Source organism: Hyalella azteca, unplaced genomic scaffold, assembly GCF_000764305.2.
Source record: "Hyalella azteca isolate HAZT.00-mixed unplaced genomic scaffold, Hazt_2.0.2 contig16068, whole genome shotgun sequence".
NCBI lineage: Eukaryota > Metazoa > Arthropoda > Malacostraca > Amphipoda > Hyalellidae > Hyalella > Hyalella azteca.
The window spans coordinates 77098-93793 of NW_025945895.1; the positions used below are offsets into that span (position 1 = coordinate 77098).

A 16696-nucleotide genomic window follows, 5' to 3' on the forward strand; every position below is an offset into this window, starting at 1 on the left:
TTCCTGAACATATGATAAAAAGGCACAGAGGCAATAAGGTGAAACACACTTGAAGGTGCTCACATGCATTTTCTGTGATAATACAATAAACGAAATAGAAATGAACTGACAATTTGAAAGATCTCGGTGTACAATCAAAAAATGTCTTGAAATTTTGCTTTGTACAAATGGGAGCACAAAAATAATCATGCTCGGTATGATTAGTTTATTTGATGCCCAAAACATATGGCGAGCTTGAGCATGGAATGTTGTATTAATATAATAATAAGATAGTGACAGTTGATACATCATCCCTAACACACTAACGCTTACTGGTATAGCTACGGTACAGGTGACGGCACGCGAGGGGAAAGTCGCAAATAATTTGAACCATTGAATTAAGATGAAAAAAATGAAGGTATCACAACCAGCATTGAAATGACTACACAAGTTAAAATAGTAACTCAAACAGACTTGAAACGCTTAGTTTCATCATCATCAAGATAGCTTGAAACTTTAATCAAATTTAAAATTGATCTGGAACAACCCTGGACACCAATGAATGTCGCAAAAAACATTATTGCATTAAAAATTTACACGCAATTCAAATTCACACATAGTGCTTATACAAATTCATTAATTTTTGTACAACAAAATGACTAAAAATACAGTAAGATCGTTACAGCAAACAGCTCAGCTCCGCATCCAGCTTCAACTTGAACAAGTGTTAAGAGCTGCACCGAACACAAAAATTGAGCATCAGCTTTAGTGATCACTTTAGTATTTAACAATCAAAGAAATTTGTAATCTAAAAACAAAGTATTTCTAAACCAAGTTTGAATTACATTACACTTACAGCTGCAACTAAAAGAAAAAGTATAGTTTAATTTAAAAATAGCCAGTCTTGAGATCAACGACGGTTCGATCTGCATACAATGAAAGGATTCTTAAAAAATGGGAAACTATTCTCCATTCAAAACTCTATATTAGGCTCAAATATTGTGATTTTCGCACTCGTGAGAGAAATAGAGGTGTGTTGTTTTCCAATCTTATCCAGTCTTTATATTTGTGACCATTCCTGTTCTGCAAAGGCACCAGCAATAGGCTGTGTATAAAAGAACTCAAAAGATAGAAAATTCGACGATAAAATCTTCACTGGTTTAGATGAACAGTGGAATTCACGAGGAGCTCCGGTGCGCAATAATAAAAAGCAAGCTACCGATAATACAACGTGACTCGAGCGAACAGCGTTCACACTCTGTGAAAATGATTAATTGAGTAAAGATTTCTATAATCCAAGCATTACCACTCAATGATGTAGGAGCACTAGCGTCAATGACACACAAGTCGCCACAAAGCAGCTACTACACCAAACTCGCCGCCCGTCAATAACAACCGTATAATGCTTGTCGCCATCATCATTTGTAGGGTTTAATCTTCACCTATTAAATAAGAAGCTTTTACGAATGCGCTGAAAAGTTAAGTCTCAATTTTGTTAACAAAACAGATAGCTTCTTTCGAAGGCCGGCGACATAAGTGCTGTGGCAAAGTTAGCGTCATTAACGGAAGTGTTTACTCTAGGGTCAATCTAGCGGGTTTGCCCTCGATCGTCATTGAAGAGCCATTGTAGAGGAGATGCTGACGCTTGACGTGCCCAAAAAGCAGGTCTGTCACCAGGAAAATCTGCACACACACGCCCAATATTAGCTCAGCAAACCAACACGAGCCTAGTATATATTATAAAGTCTAAGTCGAACTTTGACGAGAGGAAAGGCTGAGAGCAGTACCAAATATCCATCAATAATTTTCTATTTTTTTCATGAAGTTAACATCGCAATTACAGCTCACAGTTTTTGTTTAATTTGAGTAATATTTTTTAGCTTTATTTCGGTTTCAAATAAAGAAATGCCATAAAAATTCACTGGAAAGCAAAAATTAAGTTCACATTTTGTAAGAGAACAGCTCTAATACCGATCTCAGGCAAGCAGGTAATGCATGGAGATGAAAATACAGGGTGCGGCGCGGGAACTTACTTATTTGAATTGCGCGCCACGTGGCGGCCATTAGTCCTAGGAAGGTGGCGCCACGCGCAATATGGTGCGCGGGCTATGAAGTTTTTCGTCCACTCAGTTCAGTTGCGACCATGCAGTGGTCGAGAGAGGAGCGCGCGTTCGCAGTCTCTGTGTACTTTTCTAGTGGCCGGTCTATCGTTGCAACCCAGCGTGCGTTTAGGAGGCAGTTTAATGTCGCGCCCACTGGTCGTGTTCCTGGTCGTACATCAATCGTTAACGAGTGTCTTCAGAAGGTACGCAGATGCTAAGTTCTAGGATATGTCAACAGGTGGAAATAGCAAGAGTAAAGTCAACCTGTGCAGTATTGAAGGCGAGGGTGACTGCGAAGTAAAAATTAGCGTTGGCAGCGCCACTGAAGATCCACTGGTTGTACATGATGGGCCCCAGCACCGATGAGGCCACCAGCATGCACCCCACCAGGAAGCTTTGTCTAAGAACTGCGCACAATATTACATTATATTAGATGCCAGGGTCCACACTATCAAAAGTAGTTACGTGTTCGTAACTCAGTCAGCCAATAATGGACACGGCTTTTTAAGTTATACCCACCAATCTCATACGATAAATTGGCCACTGCGAGTACTTAGGCCACTATTTGCACTTAGGCCGCAGCGTATAATTAAGCAAGTTGTTTTTATTGCAGACCCTGCAGGTAGTTGTAGACAATAAAGAGAGTATGAGCAAAATGAAGAATAACCTGAAGTTAACACGTTGCCTACGATTGCTTCATCTTGTACAATTATTTCATTTTTTGTACTGTTTTTAAACAGGGTTGCCAGACGGTCATTTTTTCCGGACAAATTCCGTTATTTAGTTTTTCTCAATTGCGTTGGCTTGCTAAAATTTATGATAGGGGTGCTTCCTAATTAAATTTTAAATACTGCAAAAAGAAAATAAATAAAATTTTTATAACGGAACCTACAAATAAACTAGTACATATTGAGTCATCGCCCTTTTTTGTTCTCGGATTTGGCCGATTTTAGGCAGCTTGAATTATGTACCACTACGTCCTGGAGAAATACATTTCGTGGTACGCATATGTACCACTTCGGAGTCAACGTGTTAATGTAGCATAAATTTGAGGCGCTATGTAGCATACAAAAATTTCCTCCGAAGTTCCAGTGCATATTAAAATGCGTGGGCAAAATATGCAAGTAGTCTCGAAAATAAGCTAAAAAAAGTGTACACTAGTGAATAAAATTAAAAAAAGATGTAAGTTATGTAGGTACACGGGCGAAGTGAATAAAGAGTGCGTGACATGGGTAGCTGTGTGTCATGGGTAGGTGCGTGACATGGGTAGGTGCGTGACATGGGTGGGTGCGTGACATGGAAGGGTGCGTGACATGGGTAGGTGCGTGACATGGGTGGGTGCGTGACATGGGTGGGTGCGTGACATGGGTAGATACTTTGGAATATCTGAGCAACACAGAGTATACATGAGTGATGGATTACACCTGAGAAGACCAGAGTACACACGAGTGATATAAAGAATAGTAGAAATAGAGGAAAATTGATACGTTGATTAGGCCACTTATAAGACTAAAAGTATTATGACATTGTTGCAAAAATAGGATCAAATACATTATTTTTCAGGAAAATTAGTAATTATTACTAAGTATTGTTATTTGTTAATGTCAAGTGACTAAGGATTGAAATTACAGAAATCAATCCTTTAATTTAAGAGGAATTTTGTACTTGATATGAGATAAATGATACTGGAAATCGGAAGCAAATAATTATTTGAAGGGATAACAAAAAATATTCATTATAATAATAATTAAAAGGATGAGATACAAGACCGAATTGCTAAGATCAAATTGGAAGAATAAAAAAATAAACGAAATATTTAGGAGGCGAATACATGTCACTTTTTGCATGTATTGTATGTGCTTGACGAGACCACAGAGTTTAGTTGGAACAAGTCCAGGAATTATAAATATAAATAAAAACTAATAAAAAATATGAAATCATTGGAGATGAATATAGTTTGTAGCATCATGGGTTGGCAGTTGAGGTGTTCTGACCACAGCGTTGCGCTGGAACACGGCAAGAAATTACGAAGATAAATGAGAACTAATAAAAAATATGAAAGCATTGGAGGTGAACATAGTTTGTATTATCATGGGTAGGCAGTTGACAAGTTCTGACCACAGCGTTGAGCTGGAACACGGCCAGGAAGAAGAGGCGGAAGTGTTCGAACATCTCGGTGAAGAAGTACCAGAAAAGCCCGATGTTCGGGGTCAGGTCTGGGGCTGATAATCTGCACAGAAATAATTCATGATAGCAATTAACACAATTATTAAACAAATAACTAAATAAACCAAAGAATTTAGTTGACGCAAATTAATAGGCAGGGTCAAGTATCTAGCTACCACATCGTAACATCATCAGAGTTGACCAAGTAAAAGATAAACCCTGCAAATAATTTATTTCAATGCTGCACATTAATTTTATTTGACCAAAATTTTTTAGTAATGATGACCACACATGCAAGTTACTATAAATTTATAGCTTTGCTTGCAAGTCATTTATTACTACAAATATTTAATTGCACGTTATATATGTATTACTACAAATATTCAATTTGCAGGTCATTTATCAAGTTTATCTCTTTGTTTCAAAGCTACAAATAACGCACATAAAGCCGTAGGTGGCCTCAAGGAAGTCCCAGCCTCCTGCGATCTCAGCAGACACGAGCAGCAGGAGGGCGGCGGTGACGACGAAGGACACAAGGCTCCTGCACAGGATCCTGACGCAATGGTCCTGTAACGCGGGGCGCAGTGCCCCCGACCTCACCTCCTTGCTGGAGTCTGTGTAAAGAATTCCAGAACATGAATTATCATTTAAATAATTTGATGTCAAATATTAAAGTAATATAAATTGCACTAGGTAAAAAATATCACTATTTCCTTGCCGGGGTCAGCAGTAACAATTTTGGATGCTTATTAGCTTCAGAATATATAAAAAATTAATTCAATATATGAATGAGAGAAGGAAGAAAACAACTCGGTTACCGTTATACAAAAAAACATTTGTGTGAGGACCGTGCGTTGTGTACGTGTGTTGCTACACATGCTATACACTAGCCTTATAAACAAAACATGACATACTGCAACCTTGACCTGAATTAATGAAGAAATTAAAACAGGTAGCACATAAAAAATGAGACAACAGCACACCAAATTGCGAGTGGCGTACATATTGCCAATCTGAAAAAATACTTGGATGAATAAAAAAAAAAATAGAATAGAATATTAAAAATGATTAAAATTAAATTAAATTAATTAATTAAAAGTAAATTTGAAGTCAAGAAAAGAAGAAGTAAATGTCTGACCAGGTAGTGGAGGAGCAGAGGCGCAGTTGTGATGGTAGGGGTCGGCATGGTACTGGTAGAGCGCTATGAGACCAGGCACCAGCAGCACCACGGGGTACACAGCTTGGTAGGTAGCAAGTGCTACCAGGGCACCGAACAGCACGGCCCGGCCTGAACACACAATGTAATTAGTGGGTAATTTATTAGTAATTTTTATAATTACCTTTCAAAAATAGTCAGATATTCAAAACAGGAATTAGATAGTCAGATAAATCAAAATCATAATTACTGTTACAGCGGGGGACATGCAAGGTTGTGGTGTTGAGGTTGAGGTTGTGGTGGTAAGAGCCAGTTTGTGGTGGTAAAGACTACCTACATTTAAGCATAGCGAGCAGTAGGCTGGCTAGTACAAGGTTGTGCAAGGTTGTGGTGGTAAGGACTACGTAACTTTAAGCATAGCGAGCAGCAGGCTGGCTAGTACAAGGTTGTGGTGGTAAGGACTACGTACCTTTAAGCATAGCGAGCAGTAGGCTGGCCAGTACAAGGTTGTGCAAGGTTGTGGTGGTGAGGGCAGTGCAGGACAGCACCGTGTAGGGGCAGAGGAGGTAGGCCGCCGCCACGTCCTTGGTGGCGCCGGCGAGCGACGCGGCGCTCAGCAGCAGCGGACGCGAGTCTGGGGCGTAGCGCGGGGCCTCAGTGTGCTGCTCCCCCAACTGCACAGCGGGACTTAGGTTACTAGTGTACTGGTAGCTGTTAGGTTACTCGTGTACTGGTAGCTGTTAGGTTACTATTGTATTGGTAGCTGTTAGGTTACTAGTGTATTGGTAGCTGTTAGGTTACTAGTGTACTGGTAGCTGTTAGGTTACTAGTATACTGGTAGCTGTTAGGTTACTAGTGTATTGGTAGCTGCTAGGTTACTAGTATATTGGTAGCTGTTAGGTTACTAGTGTATTGGTAGCTGTTAGGTTACTACTATATTGGTAGCTGTTGGGTCACTAGAATATTGGTAGCTGTTTGGTCACTATGATGTCAGTGGTTCTTAGGTCACTACAATGACAGTGGTTCGTAGGTCACTAAGATTTCATTGGTTTTAAAGTCACCAACAAACTTTACATAATTACACACAATAATATTTTGAACTCCACAATTAATTCTAACAACAACTGGTAGCGTTTGCTACTAACAAATGTGAAGGTGAATTAGCACACATAGTTTCCTCACCACACATTTAGCAGTTCATGAGTAATGTATAATAATATAATTATAAAGCACTGGATGAGTGCTGTTCCCAATTTCAGCTATGATGATCATAATTCATATAATCAAGTTGAATGATGATTGTTTTAGGTAGACAAATCTAACAGTGCTTCATCAACCTATACTCTAGAAACCGTAAACAGCAAATTTAAATAAAGATAAGGTTTGCCCAAGCATTGAAGCCAGCACGAAAATAGCATCATTACCACTTAATAGAATTAAGGTCGGAAGAAATGACTAATAATCAGGAAGTCATAGATAACGAAAACCAAATGGAAGAACCGATGTGTGTGTATAAATACTCTTTAGAAGTCTCACTAGTGGTGAATATAAGTAAGAAAATATAAGTACAGGTAAATACAGGGTGGGGCAGAACCGATTGGGCAGTTTTGAGGCAAAATAAAAGAGAAATGGAGGTACATAAAGAAGAAAGTTTATTCTCCTCGAGGTTTGCATAACATACCATTTAGAATACTTAGGTTTTGAAAACATTATCAGGAAGATGGTGGCCGTTAGCTGCAACACACTGTTGGAGTCGTTCTCGGAAGTTTCCTACAGCACGTTCACACATATGGCGAGGTATGGCCATAACCTCTGCAATAATCCGTTCCCTTAGCTGCGGTAGGGTGTGAGGGCGACTTCTGGTTGCAGCAGGATGGGGCTACAGCTCACATAGCCCGAATGTCACTGAATGTTTTGAAACGCATGTTTCCCGGACGTCTGGTGTCTCTGAGGGGTGATTTACAGTGGCCTGCGAGGTCACCTGATTTGAGCATTTGCGATTTCTTTCTTTGGGGACATCTAAAAGAGAAGGCGTTCAGAAGTCGCCCCCACACCCTACCACAGCTAAGGGGATGGATTATTGCAGCAGAGGTTATGGCCATACCTCGCCATGTGCGTGAACGTGCTGTAGGGAACTTCCGAGAACGACTCCAACAGTGTGTTGCAGCTAACGGACACCATCTTCCTGATATTATTTTCAAAAGTCAAAACATAAGTAATTTAAATGGTATGTTATGCTAACCTTGAGGAAAATAAACTTTCTTTATTATGTTTCTCCATTACTCTTTTATTTCGCCTCAACACTGCCCAATCGGTTCTACCCCACCCTGTATAAGTTACATAACTCAGGTGTAATTAGTATAATTGACCCACCAACTTATTAGCGTAGGCCATAGCAGCCCGACTTAGCAGGAAGGCCGTGAGCAGATCACAAGTTATGAAGACGACCTGCACCCACCAGCCCCACCGTGAGCAGATCACAAGTTATGAAGACGACCTGCACCCACCAGCCCCACGACCTGCAAGTTACAGGTTATGAACACGACCTGCACGTTACAAGTTATGAGCACGACCTGCACCCTCCAGCCCCACGACCTGCACGTTACAAGTTATGAACACGACCTGCACCCTCCAGCCCCACGACTTGCAAGTTACAAGTTATGAGCACGACCTGCACCCACCAGCCCCACGACCTGCAAGTTACAAGTTATGAACACGACCTGCACGTTACAAGTTATGAGCACGACCTGCACCAACCAGGCCCACGACCTGCACCCTGCAGTCCCACGACCTGCACCCTGCAGTCCCACGACCTGCACCCACCAGCCCCACGACCTGCACCCACCAGCCTCACGACCTGAACCCACCAGCCCCACGACCTGAACCCATCAGCCCCACGACCTGAACCCATCAGCCCCACGACCTGAACCCACCAGCCCCACGACCTGCAGGCTACCTACATCAGACCAATGCACAATTGCACAAAATTTCAGGGCACGATTAGCACAATTACAGTACGCTTTTTGCATACTAATGCACACCTACGTTATCACACTATTATGGTAATTGAGTTATGAATGAGCTAGTATCTTAACATTCTAGCAAACTTCAAACCAAATAAAACAAACTTCATGTTGAGGTATGGACATATTCTGATTTATTTCAGTTACACAATTAAATTGGAAATTCATCTATTACAGAAAATTTTTTTTACAACTGTTACAACTTTAGATGTATTAAAACAATATGATAGGGGGAAATTCTTATTTTAATTACGATTTGAATTGAAAAAGCTGCAAAGAAATTAGTACACATTTTCAATGTTCAAGACATTAAATTGAGACATTTTCAAGAAGAATAAGAGGTGAAGGCACCTGATGAAGATGCCCCCAAGGAAGAGAGTTATGGGGGACTCGTGGAAGACGCCGCCGCTGTACACGGCCACGCCCTGACTCTGCAGGTACACTCCCTCCTTCACTGCACAGCGCACAGTGATCAACCACAGCACAGCTCAACACTTCAACTTATTTCAATACAGTCAAACTAAACTTTTAGAAGAAAAATAAATAGAATTTCAATCGAATTGAATGAAATTCAACATTTCTGTTGGAATTTCAAATCTGTAAGCCAGCTGTGCAGCACAGCATGTTCACCTCTCAGCCAGCTGTTGAGTGGCGTGGACACCTCCACACGGCTACTGATGGCTGTGGCGAGCGTGGCACTGTTCATGAGCCACAGCCGCAACAGCGCAGCCACAGCGTACAGCAGCACCATGCCACGCATCCTGTACAGCTGCTGTGCAGCTCAGTTCCAGCTGCTGTACGGCTCAGTTCCAGCTGCTGTGCTCTAATATGGCTATGCACTCAGCCAACAGCTGTGCATTCCTACACCGCTACTGTACTAGGATACTTCAGTTTGATTGATTGCTATTTTGCATGCATATTACCTTGAAAGGGGGACAATAATATTTATAGTGGATCAAGAATTATGATAACAATGTTCACGCTAAGATAATAAATAGGTGTTAAATAAGATTACAATTATTTGTGTTGTTATATAGTTATTATAGTTCATGCGAGAGATAATAGTAATATTCACATATTACTTATCCTGCTCAAGTCATGATTCAGACCCACACTTGAGAACGATGTGGGTCACAATAAATTCAATGTAAGTGATCAAGCAGATAAAATATATAGTGATATTGAATAAGGTTTAATGCGTCATATGTACAACTTGAAATCCCATCAAAAGATGCGCTTCTAAATTAAAGTGTTATGGTTCTGAGTAAAAATAAATTTCTTTAAACACAGTATCAAGTATTTAAAAACTCGTGTTATTTGAGTTTCAATAGTAAAAGTATTCAATAACTTGCAATTAAATTAAATGAAACTGAAGCTCCAGCGGCAAGGATTGCACATCCTTTCAACCTTCCTCTCGGTCACCATTTAGCATCAAGGAAACTATTGAAGATTTCTTAAGAGTATCTGAAAAATTATAGAACATTTCATTAAAAGACAAAAAGCTATAATGTCAAAAGTGCACAAGATAAATTTCTTCAACAAACTAGAACACTTCCCTGAAAATGTAAGTTTGTAATGTAAACTTCAAAGTAATGTAGTAAATGTTAACACAAAATATAAAGTAAATGTGAACAAAGCCAGCACGGGAGGAGCGAGAGGAAGGTTGCTGTAACCATGAGGGAAGCATTCGACAGATGATCTGTAATCATTTTGGTAAGTTGTCACCATGAATGATGTTAGAATATTGGTAATTAACAGTCAGAAGTTCATAAAAATTACATAGACCTTGCACTTGCATTGAAAACATCGAGTCATGTGAAAATATTACAGTATTACAGATAATCATGCAACCAGTGATCGTGACTAATAATTTAAGCTCATAGAAATCGATGGAGATTGCAGAATAATTACAGAGATCATCATTGCGCATATAATGTTCAAATAGGTTAAAATTTTTAAAAATATTTATAGTGGAAAATGAACCAGCCTAATTTAGGCTACATTTTGATAACAAATCTCATAACAGGAAGAAACAGAGCTAACAGTCAAAACATGAGGTACTCTGGCAATCAATATGTAGCATTTCATCCCCTCTTACTTCTCTTTCCAATGCCACTGGATGTGGATTATTTCTCATACTCCCAGATCCTACGGTATTTATTTTTAAAAACCAATAAGCTATTATTATATTATTTTCTGAAAAAAAAAAATACTCCAATACTCCCAGATCCTATTGGTTAATAAAAAACCATAAGCTATTATTATATTATTTCGTGAAAAAAAATTGAATTAAAAAAATACAACCCTATTTATAATGGGAGGTACGCTACAAGTGCTACATTTTCGAGCGTAACTTGCTGGTCTACGTAGCGCACTAGCTTGGCCTGCAGACCACATTCTCGCAAGAACTCGACCCTGCCGTGGTCTATTAGGAGCTTAGCAGCGCGGCCAATTGCTTCACGCTCCCCAATGCTAAGACCCAGCCTCTCGTAGCGGTTGCGAGCGCCAGACCCTTCAGTCACGGCGTCGTGCTCTTCGTATGTTGGTGTGGAAGAGGCTTTGTTTTTAATGTTTTGACAATCATGGTGCACTTTTATATCATCCAGTAGCATATAAGAGACTTTGCTATTAACGTCTGAACTAACTACAGTTACTTCGTCGGCGTCCATTGTTGCAAAAGAGGCTTTGTAATAAACGTCTGAACTATCGACATGCACTCTATTGGCATCTGCTGTAGCTGCAGGAACTGAAGAATCTGCTGCAGGAGGACGAGCAGCACACACGGCCCAGCTGGTGAGGCCCATCACGGCAGTAAATTCTGCTCCACTTAGCCCAATTCTCTGGAATATTTCACTCAATAAGTGCACATGCAGCAAGAAGACAACATTAATTTTCATGTATCATATTAATAAGGTAAGCTTTAACTGCATTGTTGATGAAACATAAAAAGGAAGATGATATTTTGAAATATAATACAGGAATTATAGCCAATGTAACATGAAAAAAAAAATGTCCTCAAAGAAAATAAATACAAGCATCAATTTCGCTATTCCGCAAAATTTGCATAGAAGACAATAATTTAAAACCTTAAAAACTGAATCAGATGATTTGGTTATCAAATCCCAATATCCTAATCATGAAAAAAACGAAGTTAGTGAGATACCACTAATACCTATGCAAATATAGTTGGCCTGCTGTTATTTTGTGAATGGCAAAAGGCTTTACGTGAGTTTAACAGAATCACTCCATAAAATATTGTTTTTTTTTCCTGCGCTCACCTTGAAGAAACGTTTCCCAGTGTAGTGCTGCCAAGAGCATTTGTGATGACAGCAGAGAGCGATGACCAGACCACAAGATGCAACAGACGCATTAGCAAGGCTGTCTTTACAACAACAATGGCTTGATAAATTTTCGTTCTCTGGAGCTTCCCAATTATTTTTCCTACACAGGCATTTCATTTCCATATCAGATGCCTTACTTGTAACTTCACGAGTAGAGGTCTGGTCAATAGATAATGCATTGTCATGGAGTTCAAATAGACTACTGCTCGCAAGATTGTCTGCAAAATGTTGGTCAGATTTAATGACAAGATTAGAAACTGAATTTGAACCACTTATATCAACCTTTAAGTTATGGATTTCTTGAGCATTGCAGTTTCCGCTAAATGTAGTTGAATTAATGTTCTGGTGAGCCAAGTTTTTTTGGTCTTGAGCATCATTTTGACTTCTTGCTTGGAAAAGTTGCAGCCGATTGAGGCAGCGCAGAGTCAAATCTGAAAAAAACAGACAATATCTTGTCTCTAGGTTATTTGATTTGATGTTGGTACACTTTGTGTGAGTAAAAGGCAGTGAAAGATAAAACTTTTAACTTGATTACACAATTTTCATGATTTCAGTAGAGGGCGAAGAGCATTCTTAGCTCATAAAAATAATTATAACAAAAATATTATTATTAGTTTTAAATGTACCATTAATTGATGCTAAAATTCTAAGTGTGAGGGTAGAAATACTACTGCCAAAATTATAAAATAATAGTCAGTTTTCTTTTGATGTAAGAGAGTATATTGGTTATTTACAGTTTTATCGCTTATTTGTAGCCTTGACAAGCATAAGTAATGTAACAATAGGGAAATACGTAGTAGATAGGTACCATCTTTGCACCACCAAGAATGTGGTGAAAGTACCACTACAAAGGTGATTACAGTACCAATACCTTACCAGTAGCAGCTCCACAGAGATGCTTGCCCCCTGCATACACTCTCCCTCCCAGCATCAGCCCTGGCACACGCTCCAGGGCTAGGTCAGCAATGTCAAGGCGCAGGCGCTTTGTGCTCACGTTACTCCTGATCATATGAGAGTAACTTGTATAAATACACTATCAATACAAATTTAGGTTATAAATGTTTCAAAGGGCCAAAAGAAATTGATTGTATGAAAGCAATAAATAAACTATCTTATTTTCTCATCAATGAGGTCATGGCCATGCTGGCAAGATCATAGCTGAGAACCATTCAAGCATGCATCACTCAATAAAAGCATGGTTCTTGATAATATATATAGCACACTTCAAAAGAAAATAGTAACTATAAAAAATAACCAACCCTTCTCTTATTTTGGTATCAAACTTGTAGCGCTGAGCACCGCGGTCTATGAGCACCACCTGGACCTGCTGTGAGCTGTCACACGCCCTCACCACATGATGTGACAATTCACCTGTAAAACAATCTAATATTAGGTGGCAGGAAAATAACATACCTAGCAAAGTGTCATGACTTTCCTGATTGAAACAAGTGATGTTAGGGGAAAAACTCGTAGTTATAGAGGACGGTTTTTCTTCTAGAAATATAGAAAGAGCAAGTGTTTATTCCTAGAAATCCCTTTAATAGTGGAATGATACATGGAGTCTGCACCTATGATCAATAGGCAGGGGCAGGACTAGGGTACTAGAGATGGCAAAGAAGCATTATAAGATGGCATGGATGCCTAATAAGATTGTACAAATGCCTGATACGATGGTATGGATGCTTTTAAAGATGTCAAGACCATATCATCACCTCTGCCAGCACCAAACTCCAAGAAGCACAACTGTGAGCCCATTTTGTCATGCTGGGGCAAGCTTCCATCAACCATTCTCTCCACGCCATTAGGAGCCTCAGCACCGAGCTGTTTGGAACCACCCAGACCACCAATGGCACCAAGACGAGCCACCAAGGACCTATTCTGTAGGAAATGCTTCTGGTAGCTTGGTCCACTCAGAGGAGAGATCTCAGTCTCAGGAACTACAGATGAGTGACTTAGGTCAGCATCTTGCACTGGATCTGCATGGCCTGTACAACAACAATGAAATTAAGTTTGAATTAAACACAAACAGTATTGACAAAGCAATAGCTTATGATAAGAAGAAAAACTTTGACAACTCAAAGAATGCACTCATTAGAATAAATAAAAAATTTTTTGCTATCATAAACTAACTAAGAGAACTATGATTCCATTAAAGTGAAAAAAAAATGTCTGACAAAACTGTCTTAACCACTTGAAGGTACAAAATAATAATGACTACGAGTATTTTGTGATATAATTTCAACATTTTATCACCCAGAATGATGCAACATGCACAAGGGAATTTTTTAATGGCAATTATGGACATGTATAACAATCTCAAAAAATTACTGAATAAATCAGCCCGATGATGCTGAAATAATTAGAACCAAACAAGAAATATAAATATATAATAGATATGTTTTATCTATAAATTTTATATTCACTTACTTTGAGCATGATTCTTAACATGTGCAATGAGCTGCATGAGCTCTGCATCACTAAGCTCAGCCAGAGTTCTGCCACCTAAGGAGATATGTTGTTTTATTGCTTCAGGATTTTCAGCTGCATTTGTATAATTTTCATTATCCACATCAGGAGGCTGGGCATTAACATCTTTACAGTAGTAAGGGAGGTCAACAGGAGCTCGGGCATTGCAGACTTTAAGGTGTTGGTCCATGATATGAGAGTATACAGAGCTGCAAATCATGAATAAATTACTCTCACAATTGACATGAAAATAAAGAAATTAGTTCAATAGTCCTAAACTGATTCAATAATTCAAAATGACAATTGAAGAAATCACATGAATCTCACTACATATATATTGATTAACATCACATTAGAGTTACCTACATGTTCATTCATTATATTATTATTATATTATAATCATTGTATTAAGACTTCAGACAGGCACAATTTATAAACATTTCCTAAACATGAAGTGATACATAATTATATACATAAATATCTTGAAGAGCCATCAGGTGAGGTTAGGTAACTAATCTAAAGAATTTAAATTCTACAACCAGAAATGATGAGTTTCACAAAATTCCATATCTTATAGTATTAAACTTACTGCTTGGGATCCAATGGACAAGGTACTCGTATTCGTCCTTCTTCCTGTGAGGGAAAATAGAAAAATTTTACTTCTTTAGAACTTTTAGAAGTCATAGCAAGATTTGAAATCACTGTCTATCATTTAGGAAAAATAATTAGAGCTATGAAAAATACCTACATCCCAATTTCTAACATCCTGGGCTACACATCCAAGAAGTATAATAGCATATATATAAATGCAGTTGACAAATAACATGAGAAATTATTCCTTTTTGAAAAAGGCAAAACAACAACTACTATATATATATATATATATATTGTGACTGGGAACATCCAAGCAACTTACATCAGGAGATGACTCTGCTACCATGTGTTGTCCGCAATATTTCTTGCCTTTGGATGCAAGCATCCTGCAGAATCGTTTCTTGTGGTTCAAATAAAAAGTGCATATATCTGAGCTTGATCCTTCCATAATACTGTCTGGCTGGCTTATTTTCTTCCGTTTACCAACCATTATTGTGCATTAGCTAATTTTATTGGCAAATTGATGATGGCAATTTTAAAATTTACGCTCTCAAGTCAGTCAGGTGAAATGTTTAGAACAGTTATCTTGGCATTTACAGGTCTTGCAAATCACCTTGAAAACCAGAAAAGCATGAAAATAATTTTTTATTAAGATAGCATAATGAACATTATAAAAATACATACAAAACATTTTTTTTGTAATTGGAAAGATTTTTCAAGAAAATATAAACTATTTAAAACTGCAATGCAGGCAGATAATTTAATCCATTTCTTTAGTAAATATTTATAATATATGTAATAAACGAGACATTTTTTGCCTGGTTTCTGGTTTACATTGTTAGAATTTAGTTCGAAAAATTAGCCAAGAGCAATAGGCAGGACAAATTCTAAGAAGGAAGTTCACTTATAAAAAAGCTTTTCACCCAAGATGGAAAGCTTTCCTTAGATACATCGCTCTGCCAGGTGGTAGGTGACTGACTATAAAGGAAAGGGAGGATCAAAAGTTGGCAAATTGTTTCAATTGTGTAGTGCCAGGTACATCAGACTTGTCATTGAATTGTTTAGGTGTCCCTTGCTTGATTACTATATTTTATTCTTCTCTTATTTAATGTATTTTTCAAACATTTTTCCAGGCCCTTTGTTTATACAGTAATGAATAATGATTAAGCAAGTTAAGTATTAAGTCAAGTAAGTCTAAGTATTAAGTTAATCAGTGGTTCAGCTAAGTGAGCTAACCATATTTAATAGCGGGGCTTTTGGGCACAACACAGCTGGAAAGGATGACATCACAATCCCATCAACCAATCACAGCTGGAAAGGATGACATTGCAATCCCATCAATCAATCACAGCTGGAAAGTATGTCATTGCTGTCAGCCGGGGCTACTCGGGACAGTTTTGAGCGTTTTTTTGTTAATAACTTCTTACAATGAAATATTTCATAAACAAGTTTAGGCTCATTTTATAGCTCTTTGCGAGGGCTATCGAATGGCATTGTCAAAAAAATTCCATATGCTATTTGTAGGGTGCCAGAAGCAAAAAAAAGAATGTCACGAGTAGCCCCGTTCGACGGGGCTACTCGGGACACTTGGAATAAAACTTCATATTAAAACATTTGAAGCATGCAGAGCGTACTCATCTACAGCAATCCCTTGATTAGCACGGTTTTGAATACTGCGGTTTTGATTAACGCGGAAAAAAATGTTGCGACCTACCCTTAATCTACGCGGTGCCAGTTTTGATTAGCGCGACTTTTTTTCACAACGCATCATTTTCCCGCCTCTAGCCAGAGGTGTTACATTCGTAAGTCATAACAAAAGTGTTACTTTTTGCTTATTAGATCTTATGTTGTTACTTTTGTTACGACTTT

The 16696-nt window shown here is 38.6% G+C and overlaps 2 protein-coding genes across 2 annotated transcripts; both read right to left on the reverse strand.

The window, feature by feature from the left end:
• Positions 1-190: 190 nt before the first annotated feature.
• On the reverse strand, positions 191-9555 carry LOC108682224 (phosphatidylinositol glycan anchor biosynthesis class U protein). The gene is made up of 11 exons (XM_018171355.2): positions 9057-9555; positions 8778-8880; positions 8217-8238; positions 7777-7851; positions 5873-6077; positions 5386-5535; positions 4690-4861; positions 4200-4311; positions 3344-3467; positions 2346-2488; positions 191-1662 (listed from the first exon to the last, which is right to left on the reverse strand). The coding sequence occupies exons 1-11, from the start codon at positions 9184-9186 to the stop codon at positions 1552-1554; spliced, it is 1347 nt and encodes a 448-aa protein (XP_018026844.1). The 5' UTR covers positions 9187-9555; the 3' UTR covers positions 191-1551.
• A 635-nt stretch (positions 9556-10190) lies between these two features.
• LOC108682221 (tRNA:m(4)X modification enzyme TRM13 homolog) lies at positions 10191-15443 on the reverse strand. Its single transcript, XM_018171351.2, has 8 exons — positions 15150-15443; positions 14823-14866; positions 14195-14442; positions 13480-13752; positions 13027-13138; positions 12644-12768; positions 11705-12198; positions 10191-11266 (listed from the first exon to the last, which is right to left on the reverse strand). The coding sequence occupies exons 1-8, from the start codon at positions 15315-15317 to the stop codon at positions 10736-10738; spliced, it is 1995 nt and encodes a 664-aa protein (XP_018026840.1). The 5' UTR covers positions 15318-15443; the 3' UTR covers positions 10191-10735.
• Between the last annotated feature and the right edge of the window lie 1253 nt (positions 15444-16696).

What these genes read in the sequence shown, in the direction of transcription:
- LOC108682224 (XM_018171355.2), bottom strand. Translation starts at nt 9,186, where the DNA reads ATGCGTGGCATGGTGCTGCTGTACGCTGTGGCTGCGCTGTTGCGGCTG. An exon ending in CTTGGGGGCATCTTCATCAG is followed by an intron (nt 8,239 to 8,777) that starts GTGCCTTCACCT and finishes TGGTGGGTGCAG; the next exon opens with GTCGTGGGGCTGGTGGGTGC. An exon ending in TGTTCCAGCTCAACGCTGTG is followed by an intron (nt 3,468 to 4,199) that starts GTCAGAACTTGT and finishes TGTGTTGCTCAG; the next exon opens with ATATTCCAAAGTATCTACCC.
- LOC108682221 (XM_018171351.2), bottom strand. Translation starts at nt 15,317, where the DNA reads ATGGTTGGTAAACGGAAGAAAATAAGCCAGCCAGACAGTATTATGGAA. An exon ending in TGTTAAGAATCATGCTCAAA is followed by an intron (nt 13,753 to 14,194) that starts GTAAGTGAATAT and finishes GTTGTTGTACAG; the next exon opens with GCCATGCAGATCCAGTGCAA. An exon ending in CTGGGAAACGTTTCTTCAAG is followed by an intron (nt 11,267 to 11,704) that starts GTGAGCGCAGGA and finishes GAAATATTCCAG; the next exon opens with AGAATTGGGCTAAGTGGAGC.